The following is a 19,362-nucleotide window of genomic DNA, read 5'->3' as shown; positions in this document are numbered from 1 at the left end:
TGCAGTTGGAAGAGTGCAAACATCTAGGCACTTTTGAACTATTTCATTATAATATTTGAGCATTATTTGAAAAAATGTTAGTGTACATTTGCTGAACTTCAAATGCATTTTACTGACTTGTATTTATTTAATACATTACTAAGAAAGAGCTCATCAGTTAATGTTTTGTGTGGGGAGGTTAGCCTCATCCTTTTTTCAATGGAGTTATTAAAGGTTTGATGTATATATTATTCAGTGGTTTTACAGCTATTTCTTTTAAACTTCATAAGAAATATATTTATTAATAGTTTTATATAATATTGTCATTTCTTTAAACTTTATATGAAAAATGTGTAGCCAATAATAGTTTCTTAGTACAATCTTTTGCTGTAATTCTTCTACAGAAGCCAAATTCTGGCAAGTACTCGACATTTGCCTGATAGAGGGCAGGTTTGTAAAAATGTACCTATGCTTGAATGTAGTGATAATTCAGTCACTAGTGAAAGGTCTTCCAAACTACATCTGAGTGCAAAAGTCTCTACAAAAGAGCAAGCTGAAAAGAATTGTGAGGAAAAAATTAAATCCAGAAGGGAGTCTCAAAATGATCATGTCCAAGGACCTTGGAGCCCCAGGAAGCAGCACACACACAATCCTCAAGAGAATATGAACACCATCCAATGCTTCAATGAGGATATTGATGAAAATCTTGACGACTGTATTCCAGGTAAATATATGCATATGAGAATTGCAAGTGCACTAGATAATCTATAGAGTATGTATGACTTTACACATGTTCAAAGAATGACACTAAGTGTTAGGGGTTACAAAAAATCTTGATTTTGAGGAAGACTAACACGATATGTGTATATTGACCAATAGATAAAAAATATCATAGTTACATGTGGAAATCTACTTTTCTATACTGTATTGTGCATTGTACAATTTGAGGGTTACTTATGATTTTTCTTTCTTCTGGATTTAGAAGCACATGGAAATCCATTTGCATTGGCACAATAACTTTCTTAAAAGTATCCTCAGAATGTCATTTTATCTACACACTGGTCTTTAAGTCTTTAAGTGGTATAAGGGTTATAACAAGGGGGATGTAGGCAAAATTCTTAGGATCAGCAACCAGGGTAGAACAAGAATTAACATGTTCAAGCTTGAAAAATTTAGGTTTAGGAAGGAGATAGGAAAAAATTGGTTCTCAAATAGAGTGGTAGATGAGTGGAACGGACTCAGTAATCATGTTGTTAGTGCTAGGACACTAGAGAGCTTTAAGAGAAGATTAGACAAGTTTATGGATGGGGATAATAGATGGAAATAGGTAGGTATATTTCATACACGTGTAAGCCTGGTCGCTTCTTGCAGCTTCCCTTATTTCTTATGTTCTTATGTTCTTATGGTCCAGAATAAGTCCTTCAATTAATTTTTTCTCCTTTTTTTTGCTGGGTTGCAGAGGATGATGTTGTGCCAATTTATGCTCTTCCAATGGTAGAGCTTCCTCTGCCTTACATAATGCCCAAGGAACATGTGGAGGAGGCTGTGCTGTTACATGTGCAGAATCCAGGTCATTTTTACTTGGTTCTTGGCAGGCAAGGGACTTTGATGGTTGAAAGGTGAGTAACTGAACATATATTGTTCACATGAAGGTAGCTTTGTGTGTTTGTCCTCCTTAAGCTAAAATTTATTTTGATCAAAGCTGTAAGTCTTAAACTAATAATGTGTTTTTGTATGCCTGACAGTGTACAATGGTCAGAGCAAGACAAGAAGCATGACTTCCTTTCATAATCTAGAAGCTTTCTTTTAGACAACTTTTTTCTCTTGCACTTCAGGTTTATTTGCTGGTTATCCTCCTTTAGTGGACAATTTTCTGTTTCCTTCAAATCCTCCATGATGCTAAACAAATACTAACTGTAAGAAATAAAAGTTACTCCATTGGGAACTAATCTATTTTATTTTTATTTCAATGTTCATCCTTCATATGTTTTTATCTTGTACTAATAATGCAAAATGCTGTGATATAACTCCATGAAGGTGAATTACTTAGCAATGACACTAAAACATCTCTTCCTTAAGGTTGTCAGAGGATCTTCAAGATAGATACAAAGATGACAATGAACCTCTCAAGGTTTGGGAACTTCCGCTGGGATCATGCTGGGCTGCCCGATGGATAGATGGTTGTTGGTACAGAGTCAAAGTTATTGCCAACATTGCTCCATTAAAGGGGGAGGTGAGATCACTGTATAACTTTGCATCACCATCATGATCATTATAATCCTTTTGAAAGGCTTTATATATATATATATATATATATATATATATATATATATATATATATATATATATATATATATATATATATATATATATATATATATATATATATATATATATATATATATATATATATATATATATATATATATATATATATATATAAAATGGTAGTGTGCCATCTTACTTATTTATAATGACCACTTACATATAGCCAACCTCAGAATGCTTGAAGATTACATATGATATAACTGCAGATGGTAAGAAATTGTACATAGAGCATCTACCACCTTTTTATGGTGCAGCATTGGCTATTTCTGGTTCCATGTAGCAAAGTTACACACACACACACACACACACACACACACACACACACACACACACACACACACACACACACACACACACACACACACACACACACACACACACACACACACATTACTCCCTTCCTCTAAACCACAACTAGGAAAATACACACACACACACACACACACACACACACACACACACACACACACACACACACACACACACACACACACACACACACACACACACACACACTGCAGTGTAGGGATCTGCATGCTTGGCAAACAACTGAGAAGGCCTTAGTTCAAGTCCAGGGTGTAGCAAGGCAGATGGGCAAGCCTCTGTTCACCTAGTAGCAAGTAGGTACAGGATGTAAGCCTCACTATTGCAGTATGTGGCATGTGAGTGATCTCAATTATACCCAAAGATTGGTTGCTAGGAGCTCTTTCCATAGGAGAATGGCTGGCTAAGTATGCAGCAGACAACTGTAGGTGAATTACATATAAACAACAGGACAATATTATTTGCCTTTAGCTTCTGGTGGGTTGTAAGGTTCTTGATTCATCTTGTATGTGTTTGCTCTAAGATGAATAGAGACTACATGTGCAAGGAGATGACTGCTTCTCTCCCCTTGACAAGAATTGAAACATTGCATCTTGTCAGTGAGCCAAGCATATCAGCTACAATATGCAAAGCAGAATTTTTATGTATCTCATTATAATTTTAATGCTAATATGGCAGAGAGGAGGATGGCGAGTGAGGGTGCTGCTGGTGGACTCTGGAGAAGAGGGAGTGATTCCCACACAAAATATCCGTGTTCTACATGATCCCTTTGCCCTCTTGCCTTGCTATGCCCTGCCATGCCACCTGGCTGAGGTACGTTGGACCAGGTTGTCGTTTAAGGTCAACGTTTATTTTCTTTAATTAAAGTTTCACATCATTGATGAATTGTGGTGTTCTTGGCATGTTTTCTCAATTTCATCTTAGTTTGATTAATTAGTTATTATATTTTCATGTCTATAATGCTTCTGACATTATTTATTTTTTATTTGAATATTTCTCAAGATAATTTCTTTTACATATCATTCTTGGAATTGTGGGCTCTGAAAAATGTATTCAAACCAGAATTTGTGATGAAAAATAAATATTGATATGAAGCATATTAAAGATGAATCAATGCCAATGATATTCTGATTTGTCAAGTAGATTAGAACCACTTGCATGTTATCCAGGTGCAGTGGAACTTAATTTTTTCTTGAATGCCATTCAAAATCCAAAATGTTCAGAAACAAACTATTTTCCCCATAGGAATCAATGTAAAATAGATAAATCCCTTCCCAGACACCAGATGATTGCTTTTTTTAATTTTTACTTTGTGCATAAAGTCAAACAGAAAAACCTATGATACAAGATGAGTAAATTAGGGATTGTTTTCATTATATGAGTGCAAAAATCTGATGATATGAGAATCAGTTTGGGGGGAGTAAAATGATGAAGGCGAGGTGGGAGACTTCTTGCACATTCCCTCCAACAAATGCAGTTCCTGTTGTTTTCTCTCAAGCCTCAGAGAGAGAGTGAGTGTGGATTGCTCAGCTGGGGAGTGGTGTGGAGCATGGTGCAGATGTGCACTTAGTAAGGGCTGCAGTGTGACTAACACATACACTGTGTGATCATGTGTGCCAGCTGCTGCGTAGCTTGTTTGAGAAACAAATTATGGTACGGCAACTGAAGCAAAAATGAAAAAAAAAAAAAAAAACTGATATGTTTGAAAAAGGAGACATTCAGTAACCAAAGCTCACTGTGCTTAAGTTTTCATATCAGCTTCATTCAAGTAGAGCTGTAGGAATGGCAATGATTTTCATCAAGTATATGACATAATTGTATAACTTTCCCTACAGGAAAAATCCCCATAGGAAATCATTTAGTACATCATGAAATTTTAAGATTGTAAATGATAAATGAGAGAGGGTAAGAGTGTGAATTGTGTGTGAATGTGTGGTGCTTTGTCTGGGCCATCCCGTGTAGAATTAGCTGGCCTGGACCCATATTAATGAACACTTTGAAACCTAAATGTTACTCTCACAGTAAAGATTACTTTCAGAGTTGCTCCTAACTCCTAAAAGGACTCGCAGAGTTGTAAGTTTGCTCCTAGAAGTGCTTTCAAAATGGGCCAAAGATAAAAGTACCTCATAGGGTCTTTTACATGAGTTAAGAGTTAAGTTTGTTTTGTCAACAAAGGCAGAATATATGTACATACATGCATACACATCTGTGTGTGTGTGTGTATATATATATATATATATATATATATATATATATATATATATATATATATATATATATATATATATATATATGAGAGAGAGAGAGAGAGAGAGAGAGAGAGAGAGAGAGAGAGAGAGAGAGAGAGAGAGAGAGAGAGACTCTTGAACCAGCTGCAGTCCTCTGCATCCAAGTGGCATATAAGTTGGTCTGGCAGGGAGAGCAGCACTTTGTTTATATCAACTAAATTATCGACATGTCCAGAAATTACATATCACTCTTAATAATCTTCAGAAATAGCCTAGAACTACTTAGAAATATTCAAGATTAATCCATAAACATAAATTACCACTTAAAGAGTAACATCTTGTTATATTTTATTCAAAATAATGTTGCTACATTTAGAAGTCACTACTTCATCACCATATCTATTGATAGAAGTAACTTTTACTTTGAAAGTAAAAGTTGCTTTTAGGAGCAACTTCTAGGAGCAAAGTCAGGGATAAAAGCATTTCTAGTTCTCTTAGAACTCCAAAGAGTCTTTATTAATATGGGCCCAGGTGTACAGATAGTAAGTATATGAACCAGTTTGTGCATTTATTTATTTATTTTTTTCTCCAGATTTACCCTGTGTGTGGCTGGGAGAATGAACCCTGGCCTGCTAGTACTACCCAGGCTTTTGTAGACATGTGCCTGGGCTCTGTGCCTCCGCTTAAGGCATATGTTTTGTCAAAATGCCCGTAAGTTGTTTTGATTTTGTTAGTCTTTGTTTCTTAATTATTTATTTATTTTTATAGCTATCTTTATTTTGGTATGTCCAATATTATTATGTGTATTGGAACTTACATCAGTCAGCTTTTGTGGCCATATGGCTGCTTACCAAAATTAGACAGTAATGTGCAACCTGCTTGTCAAGTTCTCTGCTTTCAAGACCTAATAACACTGTACAACAAATTGAAGGGAGAGAAAAAAGACATAGTCTTGTATGTGTTTTATCATTTCAAGGGTGCTATTTCTAAATCTGACAACCTTATATCTCAGGCACATTTCACTAATATATAATAGCCTCATACACTTTTTTACCAGAAATATGGAAATATAATGAGAAAAAATTAGATGATATTATAATTTATTGCATTTTCAGAAGAGACTAGTCCATTATATATTAAACTTCAAGTGTCTTAGCATAATTAACATTAAACTATAAATTTGGTATGAATTTGTGCACTTATTAATATTTTTCTTTGCCAGTGATGTGATACACTTGGTTTGTCTCGCATCATAATGGGTTTGTCTCGCATCATAATGGGTATGTGTTTTGCTTTCCCAGAAGACCTCTACAAACATCCTTAAATGCATACTAAGTTGTTGGCACAGTTTTATCCATAGTTGGCTTGAAATTCATTGTCTTGAATGAGTTCATGAATTTTTGGTCCCACAAATATGCCTTCCATAACTTTTGTATCACTGATTTTTGGAAATTTCTTCTTGAGGTATAGGAATGCTGGCTCATCATGCTTCAGTGCTTTGATGAGCTGTTGCATCATGTCCAGTTTTATATGTAATGGTGGCAAAATATTCTTGTTTTTTACAGGTGGTTCATTCACAACATTGTGAGACACTTGTGTCACTGTATCTCTTGGTGGGCATCCCAATCAGGTGTAATGTTCTGATCTTGCCCAGCTGTCCCAATTACATAGGAAACGCATGTACTTTGTATAGCCAGTGTGCAATTCTTCAAGAATGGCTACAACTTTCAAATCTGCACAAACAAACCATTCATGTTTCTTGTAGTTGATGTGATCTAGAATGGAAGAAAGAGCTTCATGTGTCTCTATTAAAGTAATGGAGTGTGCAACTGAAATAGAAGGCAAGGGCTAACTATGTGAAGCAGAATAGCTTTAATGCTGTGCATCAATAAAAAAACTTCCTGTGACTTGGTTCATAGTCAATTCCTAGAACATCAAAAAATCCTCTAACATCATTGCAGAACCAGAGATTATTTTCTATTGAGTAGTACTATAGCAAAGGCAATGAACACACTTCCAGTGTCCTTTCACACGTGAGATGATAGAACTTAGAATATTCACATTGATCAGAAACTAGAAAATACAAGAAAAGGAACTCAAATACAGCATCCTTTTATAATGTATTGTACTTTTAATCTGTTTAGAAAATTATCCTTATGAAAATAGTTACAAAGAAATTGGGATCACTCAACAAAATTAGTGTGATTTTTAAGATTTTCATTAGGAAGTACCCTTAAAAATGCTATTCTTATTTTTATCTCTTTTTTTCCTGAACTCTTGTACCGTGTCATCATTCCGTGTCATACTGGCATTGTCTTTTACTCCTGATTGCTTTAAATGCTCCATTCAGTCATATTTTTCCTTTATTTCCACATAGGTAAATAAACTTTTCTTTTCCCCCGTCACCTTATACTCTTTGTCCAAGTTTGTTTTTTAAATAATTTGTTCATTTCTCAGTGTAACATTCCACATTCATCATAGTAATTATTATTATTTATTTATTTATTTATTTATTTATTCATTTATTTATTTATTTTGTTTATTTTTTTAAGACTACTCCAACATCTATTGTTTTTTTTTTTTTTTTAATGTTGAGGGAAATCTTATTTCATGAAAGACTGATGTTGCAGTCTCATTCATAATTTTTTAGAACATCACTATAATTTTTCTTGTTTTGGCTGTTAAGGAATGGTACGTATGGTGTCATCTTGGAGCGCAGAGATGGTGAGGTAGTGAACCTCAGGATGGTGCATGATGGCCTGGCTGTCTCAAAACTCCTGAAAGAGGTACTTTCTCAAATGGAAGGAGGCAGCACTTTTCCCTCTCAGCTACCAGGTGAGTGTGTAGGATAGTGGGCACAATAGGCTCATTCCAATGAGCAGTTTCTGTGATGTGGGGAGCAGCAAACAAACAATTCCTTACCACATGTGCAGTTAACTTTGAATTATGCTTCTTGTATCATTAGTTTTTTGTGCATTGAAGGTTCATTTCTGTATTGTGCTTGGTGCTACAGGATTTAGAATGTTGATGACATACTAAAATATCTAGATCTATATCTGAAAAAAAGAAAAAAATGTAATAAATGCATGCAGTTTTCTTTACTTTTGAATCATCATTAAACACTGTGACTGTCATCTGCATATTGTTATGAAAGTATGAAACATGACTTTTTCAGGTGTTCTGGAGAAACAAGACACAGGAACTGAGCTCCCTGTAAGTATTCATGGTTTAGTCTTTTGGACTTTGTTGCTGTAGAGGTTTATTTTAGGGCTTGTGTTTTCACATCGGTATAATTATGCAAGGGAATGCTCATGATTGCGAGTATGTTTAGATGTCTCAGCTCCTTACATGCACTAGGGATGTTAACCTGGTATATGTGTATCACCCTGACATCTCCTTGGTGTCTTTTGACTTTTTCTGCTTTATGACCTGACCGAGTTGAAAATTTGAAGAATATCAAAAAATGTAAAAATCATCTCATGGCATCCCTAGTCCTGTTACTTTACAATGCATGCATAATAATTCATCATCCACGTCTAAATACTGTTTAAGTACCTATTTAAATGCCCTCCGCTCACACTCAGTCGCTTAGTCAAGGTCATTGTTGGAGGGAGATGATTGTAGAAAAATATTCATTAAGAAAAATGAGAAAGTTTATGAGGAACAGTTTTCTTTATGATGGTGTGTGGAAGTTTCCTCTCTGGTGAGGAAGAGCCTCTGTGCATGTTGTACACACTTAGAGAGAGGGAGAGAGTTAGTGATGCACTCTCTTTCACCTACTTTTATACCCACCTAGTTAGTGTTCATTCACTCCCTGCTTTTTGCTCTCTTTCACCACGATGGATAAAAGGAAGTCTTACCTTACCCAAAGGAGTGAGGTACTGGCAAGAGCACACTGGATATTAGCTGAAAGCAGAGAACAATGTGAGGGTGTTTGTATAGTCCCATGGCATGTCAGCTGACACTCCTGTGTGGTCGTCTGTCTTTCCTACCACCTCAACTCCCACTTCTCCCACACCCAAGTTATATTTTTGCCTCTGTTGCTCCAACTACTACTATTGCTATGTCTGCTGCTGTACAATTACAGTCACTGCCTTCAACATCTTTATCTCCACTAGTAAGAGAATCTTAGTGAATAGATTGAAATTTTTTGAGAGCAATGAAAAAAATCTCATTCACTGGAGATGATGTTTTAGTTTCAGTGGAGAAGCTTCAGCCACTGGTGGACAGCATGCATTGTCCCCAAACAAAATGTAAAAAGTCTCCTGCTTGACACTCACCACCAATCACTGGGCCACATGCATCAGTGTAGCATGCCCTCTTTGTAAAAATTAAGTGTACAATGTTCCATCAAAAAGATTCCAGATGCTAACAAAATAAGTCATCTATGAATCAGATGCTTACTATTATGACTCAAAATCATCTACAACTCAACTAATATGACATGACACCTAAAAATGACAGTATTATATAGCTATATATATGTCAAAAGCATGCGAGCATTCATTTTAAACTTTAAAGCCCCTTATCTCAAAACTAACTTATAGTGCTATTGAGACATTTCTCCGCCATTTATTGTCCAATTTTCTTGATTTTGGTGTCATTAGAAGGGGAATTAAAGTACCTAAAAAAAATTGACAATTTTAAGGAAAAAAATTTTGGATTTTTCTCAACAATGAAACCAAAAAGTTAAATTCTGTTACAAAATTTTCTTAGAAAGCCATCAAAGTATTGTAATAAGTTTTCAAGAAAATCTAAGAAAACTTTTCAGAATATACAAAAATCTTAACCTCAGTTTTTTTGCATTTTCATTAAAAAAAAAAACATTGCTCCAAATTTAATGAAACTTAGACATATAACTCATCCAAAAGAACTTCATAGCTCATAAAAATGTGGGTGCAATTTGGTTCATAAATAATTAAGATGGAAAATAACTCAGTTGGTCTCCTTAATCTTGTACAGTGGAACCTCTGTTACTGAACATCCCTCATTTAGAACAAATTGTTTTTCGAACAAAATTTTGAACTCATCATTGCTTCAGTTGTGGTATCATAATTTGATTGTACAACAAAGTTACTTGATTTCAAATATTAAAAGACATAACAAAAGCTGCCATTTATTACTAATTTATAGTTTCTCGATATATTTACTTGTTTTTTGTAAATTTGGAGGAGCGACAGAGTGCAAGACTGTAGTTCAGTCTTTGAGATAAGGTAAATGTGATCCCATTGAAAAGCCTAGATGTAAACAAACAGTTTTCGACATTCAGGAGTAACCCTGAGCTACCTGTGGCACTCTCGATGACCCCCAATGCCATCACTACTGCAGATAAGAAGAAACATAATATAATTTATGGAATCTTCTTCTTTCAGCTGCTCCCATTTAGGGGTTGTCACAGCAGATCACTCTTCTCCAGTGCGCTTGATTTTCTGTGCCTTCCTCTGTCACACCCACCACTTGCATGTCTCCCTTCACAGCATCCATAAATCTTCTCTTTGGTCTCCCTCTGTTCCTCCTGCCAGGTAGATCCATGTCCAGCATCCTCCTCCCCACATACCCCTCATCACTCATCCTGACATGTCCAAACCACCTCAGCCTAGCTTCCCTTGCTTTGTCCCCAAACCGACATATGTGTGTTGTTCCTCTGACGTAATCATTCATGATTTTATCCATCCTCGTCACTCCAAGAGCAAATCGCAACATCTTCAATTCTGCTACTTCCAACTCCACTTCCTGCTTTTTTGTTAGTGGTACTGTTTCCATACCGTACAGCATGGCGGGTCTCACTACTGTTTTATAAATCTTTCCCTTTATTCTTGCGGAAACCTTTCTGTCACATGTCACTGCTGCCGTCTTCCACTATCCATTCCATCCCACTTGCACTCTCTTCTTTACCTTCCTACCACAGTCTCCATTACTCTCTACCGTGGACCCTAAATATCTAAATTCATCAACCTTTGTCATTTGCACACCTTGTAGCCTTATTGTCTCCCCATCACCTCATTGAGACACACGTACTCAGTCTTGGTCCTGCTCAGTTTCAATCCCCTCCTCTCCAGTGCATATCTCCACCTCTCTAACTCTGTCTCCACTTCTTCCCGGTTTTCACAACAGATCACTATGTCGTCTGCGAACATCATAGTTTGTGGGGATTCCTGTCTGACCTCATCTATCAGTTTGTCCATCACTACTGCAAACAGGAAGGGGCTCAAAGCTGATCCCTGGTGCAATCCCACCTCCACTCCAAAACCCTCTGTCATTCCTGCAGCACACCTTAATGCTGTTACGCAGTTTTCGTACATGTCCTTCACCACCTTCACATACTTCTCTGCCACTCCTGAGCACCTCATGCAATACCACAGCTCTTCTCTCGTCACCCGATCGAAAGCCTTTTCTAGATCTATAAACACACAATGCAGCTCCTTCTGTCCTTCCCTGTACTTCTCCATCACCATCCTCAGAGCAAATATTACGTCTGTTGTGCTTCTCCCTGGCATGAATCTGAACTGCTCATCACTGATCCTCACCACTCTTCGCAATATCATTTCCATAACTCTTTCCCATATCTTCATTGCATGACTCAACAGCTTAATTTCTCTATAGTTGCTGCAGCTTTGTACATCTCCCTTGTTCTTGAAAACTGGCACTAGCACACTTTTTCCCCACTCATCTGGCATCCTTTTGCCTTCCAAGATTCTGTTGAACAGTCTGGTTAGCCAACCCACTGCCATCTCTCCTAAACTCCTCCATGCTTCCACTGATATCTTATCTGTGCCTACTGCTTTACCTCCCTTCATCCTCCTCAAAGCCTTCCTCACTTCTCTACTTATCCTTGGCACTTTCTGATTTAACTCTTCCACCTCCTCTAACCTTCTTTCCCTTTCATTTTTGATGTTCATCAGATTTATGGAATAAAGGAGAAAAATATAAAATAAAAACTGAAAAGAGATAAAGAAGAAACAAAAACAGTGAAGGATTTGTTGAAGAAACTAAATGATAAAGATGACGCTAAATTCGAGGAAGAAGCAGTTGTTTAAATGGGACCTTATCCAGAAGGCAAAAACAAGACATATGAAAAAAAGATTAAAATCACAAGTAGCAGAAGAGATACTAGAAAGAACATCCAAACTAAGAGAAGTAGAAGATTGCAAAGATATATACTTTAAGAAAAACAGAAATGAAGAAGAATGGAAAAATAAAAGAAATGTATGAAGAGGCTAAAGAGAAAAGTTAATTAAAAACAAGAAGAAAAAATAAAAAATTTTTGGAGAGTTTTGGGAGACAGTGAAAAAATGGTACATAAAGGAAAAGGAATAAATGAAAATAAAATAGAGAAAATAGTAAAAATGAAGGACTGAATGTAATGTATACCAACATAAAGAGACTGTCACACAGAACACTGGAATTACAAGGCTATTTTAAAAGTAAAGAATCCAAAGGTGGTGTGTTTAACAGAAGCAAAGCTAAAAGAAGAAAATCAGATTGTCATTAACAATAACTACAATATGTGGAGAAGAGACAGGATTGGTAAAGGAGAGGGAGATGTAATGATAATAACCAAAAGTGAGGTGAAGACAAAAATAGTGAAATATGAGGAAGGAAAAGAAGAAATAGTGTGTTAACTTGGAAGATAATAATGAAGAAATACTGATGGTAATAACAACCTATGTATCACCCAAAACAGATTCTTGGAGCAAGGAAGACTATGATAAAATAATTGGAGCAGGGAAGACTATGAGAAAATAATAGAAGATACCATCCAGTGTTTGAGTAAATTAATCTAAAGTAATAAAAGAGTACTGGTTGGTGACTTCAGTTGCAAAGAAGTAAATTGGGAAATGTTCGAGGCAGGAGGAAATGAGACTGCATGGGGAGAAAGATTTCTGGAAAAACACAATGATGCAATGGATGCATGAAAATACAAGATGTAAGGGAGATGATGAACCAACAAGACTTGACCAGATATTAATGAAAGGAATCGACATAACTAAAGAATTAAGATATGTGTGCTCCATGGGGAAAAAGTGACCATGTAATAATAGAAATAGAGACTGATAATGATATCAGTGAAGAGGATGAACCATACAAAAAAAAAAAGAGCATCTATGGGAAAGCAAATATAGATGATCTTAAGAGATTCTATGAAGAAATGGACTGGGAAAAGCTGAAAAGAGCAAATGATGATCAAGATAAATATGACATTTTTATGGAACTGTTTGAGACAGGAGTGAATAAATGTCCCACTATACAAATCTTAAGAAAAGAAAAGCAGGTGTGGTTCAGTGCAAGATGTGCAAGAGCAAAGAAAAAAAAGAGATGAAGTATGGATAAAAATGAAAAATCAAACCCCTGCCAAAAATAAAAAAAAGTTAGCAAGAAATGAATATGTGAAAATAAGGAGAGAGGAAGAGAAAGGATATGAAAGAGATATAGTTGAAAGGTGTAAGAACGAACCATATATGTCTACAGATTCATAAATGGGAAAACTAGAAAAGTTGAAGGATGGAAATGAAACATATGAGGACCCAAAAGACATAAGTGAATTGCTAAACAAAAATGTTTCAACAAGTTTTGCAGAAAAAATCAGAATATAAAGAACCAGAAGATGAGAAAAGAAAAAAGTAAATGTGGAAAATTAAAGTAATCAAAGAAGAGCTTATAAAATGATGGAGGAACTGAAAGAGAGAAAGCAACAGGACTAGATGGAGTATCAGGTTTCATTTTACAAGAGAGCAAGAAACAGTTAATTGAACCAGTACATGATATAATAAAGCGCTCATTATCAACTGGAAGAGTGCCTAAGGAATGGAAGAGAGCAGACATAGTGCCAGTTTATAAAAGTGGAAAGAAAGAAGAACCACTAAGCTATAGACCAGTATCAGTGACCAGCATACTATGTAAGATCTGTGAAAAAGTGTTAAAGAAGCAATGGACAAAATTTTTAGAGAAACATGATATAATATCAGAAGAAAACAGTATGGCTTTAAATAAAAGTGACCATGTGTAACAAATTTGATGAGCTATTTTAGAGTGACTGTTATAACACAGGAGAAAGATGGATGAGTAAATTGTGTGTATTTAGATCTAAAAAAAGCTTTTGACAAAGTTCCCTATGTCAGGCTACTATGGAAGCTAGAAAAGGTAGGAGGATTAAATGGAAAAATAATAAACTGGATGGAAAGCTACTTAAACGGAAGAGAAATGAGAATGGTAGTAAAAGATGTAAAATCAAAATGGAGAAAAGTAGATAGTAAGTACTACAAGGATCAGTGCTGGCACCAGTAATTTTCCTGATCTTCTTAAATGATATGCCTGAAGGAGTAAAGAGTTACAAGAGTTTGTTTGCAGCTGATGCAAAATTACAAAGACATGAGAAACAACAAAGACTGAAATTTTACAAGAGGATTTGAGTAAAATCTGGGACTGGAGTAAGAAATGGGAGATGGAATTTAATGTGAAAAATGTCATGTAATGGAAATGAGAAAAAAGTGAAAAGAAATCACAATGGACTTATAAAATGGGAAACAAAGAAATAATAAAAGTACAAGAAGAGAAAGATATGGGAGTGGCAATACAGTCTAGTCAGCAGTCAGAGAAACATGTGGAAAAGATATTCAGAAATACATATAGAATGGTGAGAAATATTGGAACAGCATTCCACTGCATGGATAAAGATATAATGAGAAAGATAATTGCCAAAGCTGGAATATGCTGAATCAGTGTGGTCTCCTCACAAGAAGAAAGATGTGAAAAACTTAGAAAGGATATAAAGGATGGCAATGAAGATGGTTCCAGAAAGGATACAAAGGATGGCAATGAAGATGGTTCCAGAACTGGAAGAATTATCATATGAAGACAGGTTAAAGGAAATTAATCTGCTAACATTGGAACAAAGAAGAGAAAGGGAAGATTTAATACTGATATATAAATTGTGGATTGTAGTGGAAGAAATTGATAATGAGAAACTACTGCTAAGAGGAAATACCAGATTCACAAGAGGACACAGCAAAAAAAAAAAAAAAACTAAGAAAAGATGGATACTTAAGTAACAAAGAAATATAGTTTCCCACAGAGAAATATAGAAATTTGGAACAAGCTAAGTGAGAAGGTAGTATCAGCAACAAGTGGGCACAACTTTAAGGAAAAATTGGATGAGTGTAGATATGGAGACAGGACCACACAAGTGTAGCTCAGATCCTGTAAATTACAACTAGGTTAAAACAAATAGGTAAATACAACTGTATTTTTTCCAGTAGCTTTTCCTAGCAGCAAAATATTTAAGTGTTTTGATCACCTTCATTTTGGTGGCAAGTGGGTTGCTCCTCTCTGTACCCCCTGTAAGGCTTCCCTCACTAGATTGGTCTAAACAGTATCTTCTGATGAGTTCTGTGTCACTAAGTTCACTCAATACATCCTTTCTGGATAAATAATTTGTGAACTGGAAATGTTGTGGAGCATCCATCTTGGCTCTAGGAGTGTCTGTCATAAACTGCTAAAACAGTGTAGACTGGTGTGTGAGAATAGATTAATCTATTCTACATTGATTCCTATGGGGAAAATAGGTTTTTGAACATTTCAGATTTCAAACAGCATTCAGGAATGAATTAAGTTCGAGAACTGAGGTTCCACTGTATTTGACAGATTAAAAAGAATATAAAGAACAATAGCCAAAAGCTTGAGAAATTTACCATGTGAGTAAAGACTGTTCAGACTAAAACTAATCCTAGAGGAGAGGAGAGAAAGGAGAATTTTTTTTTTTTTTTTTTTCAATATTTAGGGTTTGAAGGGATTGGAGAAGATGGATAGTGAATATCTGTTTGTATGAGACTAAAGAGTTACAAGATGACATGGAGAAAAAATCAAAGGGGATTATGTGCTGGAAGGAGACCAAGGAATTTATCCTTCCATATGGAAGCATAGAATATGGAACAACCTGAATACAGGAGTGGTCCAAGCAGAAAATAGTAATGAATTTAAGGCTAAGCTTACTTATTTACTACAATACAGTGCCCCTGAAGATGTAGGCAACCTTGGCAGCCCACTCTTTGTTCCCTTGTTATTTGCTGTATTTCACCATCACCAACTCTAATTCTAGTCCTCCTCCCTCCTCACCAGTCCGTCCATAAATGGACATGACCTAGGAAGTCCATTTGTCTCTTCTTGGTGCTCCTCATCAACTCCCTCTCAGTTTCTATTCTCTGTAGAATTTCCTCATTTGTTTTTTTCTTGCAGTCCATGGTATCTTCAACTCTTCTCCAGCACCACATTTCCATGGCTTCCAATCACAGCCATACAATGACACTGACCCTATGAATGTTTTGACCACTCTTTTTCTACTGTTGACATTTTACCAAAATTTTGTTTAGCTATTGCAATTCTCTTTCTAAGTTCTTTGATGCAGCAGCCATCTTGAGTGATCTCACCTGCCACATATTTGAAATGATTCACTTGTATGATATTTTCATTTCCAACCTTGATATTACATTGGTTTTCTTTTGATCTTTTTGAAATTACCATTGCCTCTATTTTTACTTGTATTTATCCTCAATTCTCTTCTTTCTCCTTCCTCATATACTTTATTTACTATTTGTTGTAATTTCAACTCGGCTATCAGCAAAGTGTTGTTAGTATACCTTATGTTGTTAACATTCTTTCCTCTTACTCTTATATCTTCCAAATCAGTTATCTCACCAAGTACCCTTTCACTGTAAAAAGAGAAGAGGTCTGGTGACATAACACATCCCTGTTTCACACTCTGTTGTATATCAGTGTATTCACTCAAATCTCCATCCACTTTCATTGCTGCTGTTTGACTTAATATAGAATTTTTATCATTCTCAGATCCTTACCTTCCACACCCAGTTGTCTCAGATCTTGTATTAACTGGTAATGTTTCTCTAATTCAAATGCCTTCTCATTATCAATGAAACAGATATAAAACCTGCATTTCTATATTTCTCTCCAACAGCATTCTCAGAATAAAAATTGTACTTCTTATTCCTTTATCTTCCAGGAAGCCATACTGTTCTTCTGAAATTTCTGTCCTTATTTTAGCCTTGATTCTATTTAGCACTATTTTTAATATATTTTTTTGGCAGTTGACTCATGAGACTTATAGTCCTGTGTTTCTCACAGTCTATAGTCCCTGGTTTTTTGGGTATTGCTATAAACATTGACTTTCTCATCTGACTAAGAATATTGCCATTATTATGTATTTTATTTGGTAAAGTTATCATTTCTTTTCCACCACAAAATCACCTAATGCCTTGAACATCTCAGCTGTCAACCCATCTTTGCCCTTTGCTTTACTATCCTTCATTTTCCATAAACTAAGCTGGATGATAGTAAATCTGGAGATAGGGCAGTATAATTGTTGCTTTTTTTCAAGTAAATTGCAACTAAATATACATGCACACTCACATGTATTCTTATGTAAAGATTTTGAAATCTTCCATTCTTTCTAACTTGTTCAGAATGATTGGAACCCCATGTCTGAGGCTTTCAAGAGCAGTAGCAACACAATTTATCTCAATGATGAGTGTGTGGAGACCATGTTGTTGGGGCGGAGGAACACAGACGGGAAGCGCCAGTGCAAGTACCACCGTGCTGGCCGTCAGTGCCCAAGAGGAGAGACCTGTCCCTGGGAACATACGCCAGTCAGAGATGGTAAGTGGAAGCTGTTCTCAGTATTGTATCAAGTCAGTTTATATTTCCCTGAAGGACTTTTTATTTATTTCTAGGAGCCATTTGTAATAATTTTCAGTTTAACATTAATTTGAATTCATGAGTACACTAGGACCATGACTAACATGGTTTATAGTGCAAACATGCCGTGTTAGGTAAGTTAGTGTTAGGTAAACCTAATATAGGGATCCAATGGAGAAAGTTCTAACTGGTTCCAGAGTTTCCCATACTTCAACTATTTTCCCACCTAAACCTATTCCCAGGTACTCACAATGAAAGTAATGACTGTCTTTATGAATGTAACTTTGTGCATGCTATAAATTACAGTTAAATAAGCTGTTAAATGGTTGTTACATGGCATTATAAATAATGTTTAGGACTCACCTTCTACACCATATCACTATTCATAGGAACACTCATGAGCTGGCTCAAAACTTTGTATTGAAATAAAGACATTAGCCATAACACACAGCACTTTTACAAGAAAATGAAAAAAGAAACAAAGAAAACAAAACACTTTATTCTGAGTCTTCAGTCTTCACCCTCACTTCCAATCCCTCCAAAATCAAAGTTGGAGACCTCATCTTCATCTTCTTGAGCAGCCAAGATTTGTTCAAGTTCTTCCTCTTCATTGAGGGATGGGGTACTGTCTGCAATAAGTGCCTTAAAGTAAGCAGTGATGAGTGCCTGCTGCCTCTTATTCAATTGATTCCTATAGAATTCACCATAAGGCTCCAACACTGCATTGATGTGTTTACGAGCTGCGTGCGCACTGGCAATTTCAGGGCTGAGCTCCATAACTTTATCTTTCAGGAGCTCACACAGCTCCATCAACTCCCTCATGTTTGTGGTGGTCAGCCATATTGGCAGCTTCCTGTGCTCTTTACATGTTCCTCCTCTTCTTCCTGCTCCTCTGCTTCCTCCACCATTTCGTCTCTGGACACCTCTTGCTGTTGAGCTTTTACTAAGTCCATGATTTCCTGAGCAATGACACAGTCAAAGCCAGGAATTCTCTGGATGAAACTAACAGCCTCTGCCACCTGTCTCTACACCTTGTTTGAGGCAGAAGGTGCGGCAGCCTGCCTGTCTTCCTCACCCCCCAAGAGGGGATGCCAGGCATGGTGGAACAAGCCATCAATGCATCATCCCAGGAGACCAGCAGGGTGTCTATGGTATCCTTGATGGAGAAAGCCTTCCAGTATTCAAGAGTCTTCTTGGTTCCTTCAGATGGTGCATCAGAAGAACCTAAAATTCAAAGAAAAAAATTTACAAAGATGCAAACAAAACATGAAAATAGTACAAATAAGTTAGAATAAATACTTAGTTGTATGTGCATAGTATCATTATATAACATTAACATGCATTATTACAAAATTAGGTTAGACTGCAATAATATTATTACAAAATTAGGTTACACTGCAATAATGATAGAGTTGTTGACATGAGTAAATTTCTACTTATATGATAGTGTAAACTTCTGTATTTTCATAGTTTCTCACTTGCCACAAACAGAGCTTCGTCATCATCAGCCATATTAATGAAATGCTCTGTAGGGATGTCCGTTGCCTTGTCCAGTGGCAGGAATGTCCTCCTGTAGTAGCTGGCCTTAACAGCTGCTATCAGTTCCAGGTCTGTGAAATGGATGAAGCTGGTGGTGTGGGGTGGCAGAAACTCCACTTGATATTGGTATGGTGGTCCACCAATAAGCTTGTGCATTCTGAGGTGTTATCTAACAGCAGGAGGCAGTTAAAATCCATGTTTTTATTCCTGCAGAAGTCATGGATTTCTGGTATAAACATATTGTCAGACTGATCTTCAT

The 19,362-nt window shown here is 36.2% G+C and overlaps 1 protein-coding gene across 6 annotated transcripts in view; it reads left to right on the top strand.

Annotated features, from left to right (window-relative positions):
• The window catches only part of LOC135105047 (uncharacterized), a 54,292-nt gene that overhangs the window by 15,255 nt on the left and 19,675 nt on the right, over window positions 1–19,362 (top strand). For 5 of the 6 annotated variants that reach the window (XM_064012960.1, XM_064012970.1, XM_064012985.1 and 2 more), the window contains exons 8-15: window positions 384–703; window positions 1,439–1,598; window positions 2,059–2,212; window positions 3,310–3,444; window positions 5,452–5,570; window positions 7,546–7,694; window positions 8,035–8,072; window positions 17,333–17,525. In XM_064012960.1, the coding sequence (XP_063869030.1) occupies window positions 384–703; window positions 1,439–1,598; window positions 2,059–2,212; window positions 3,310–3,444; window positions 5,452–5,570; window positions 7,546–7,694; window positions 8,035–8,072; window positions 17,333–17,525 (1,268 nt within the window). The remainder of the gene's footprint in view (window positions 1–383; window positions 704–1,438; window positions 1,599–2,058; window positions 2,213–3,309; window positions 3,445–5,451; window positions 5,571–7,545; window positions 7,695–8,034; window positions 8,073–17,332; window positions 17,526–19,362) is intronic. The other variant, XM_064013003.1, reaches the window with a different exon arrangement.

Source organism: Scylla paramamosain, chromosome 1 (assembly GCF_035594125.1).
Source record: "Scylla paramamosain isolate STU-SP2022 chromosome 1, ASM3559412v1, whole genome shotgun sequence".
NCBI lineage: Eukaryota > Metazoa > Arthropoda > Malacostraca > Decapoda > Portunidae > Scylla > Scylla paramamosain.
Note: the sequence above shows the minus strand (reverse complement) of the source record. Positions and strands in the feature narration are given on the sequence as shown.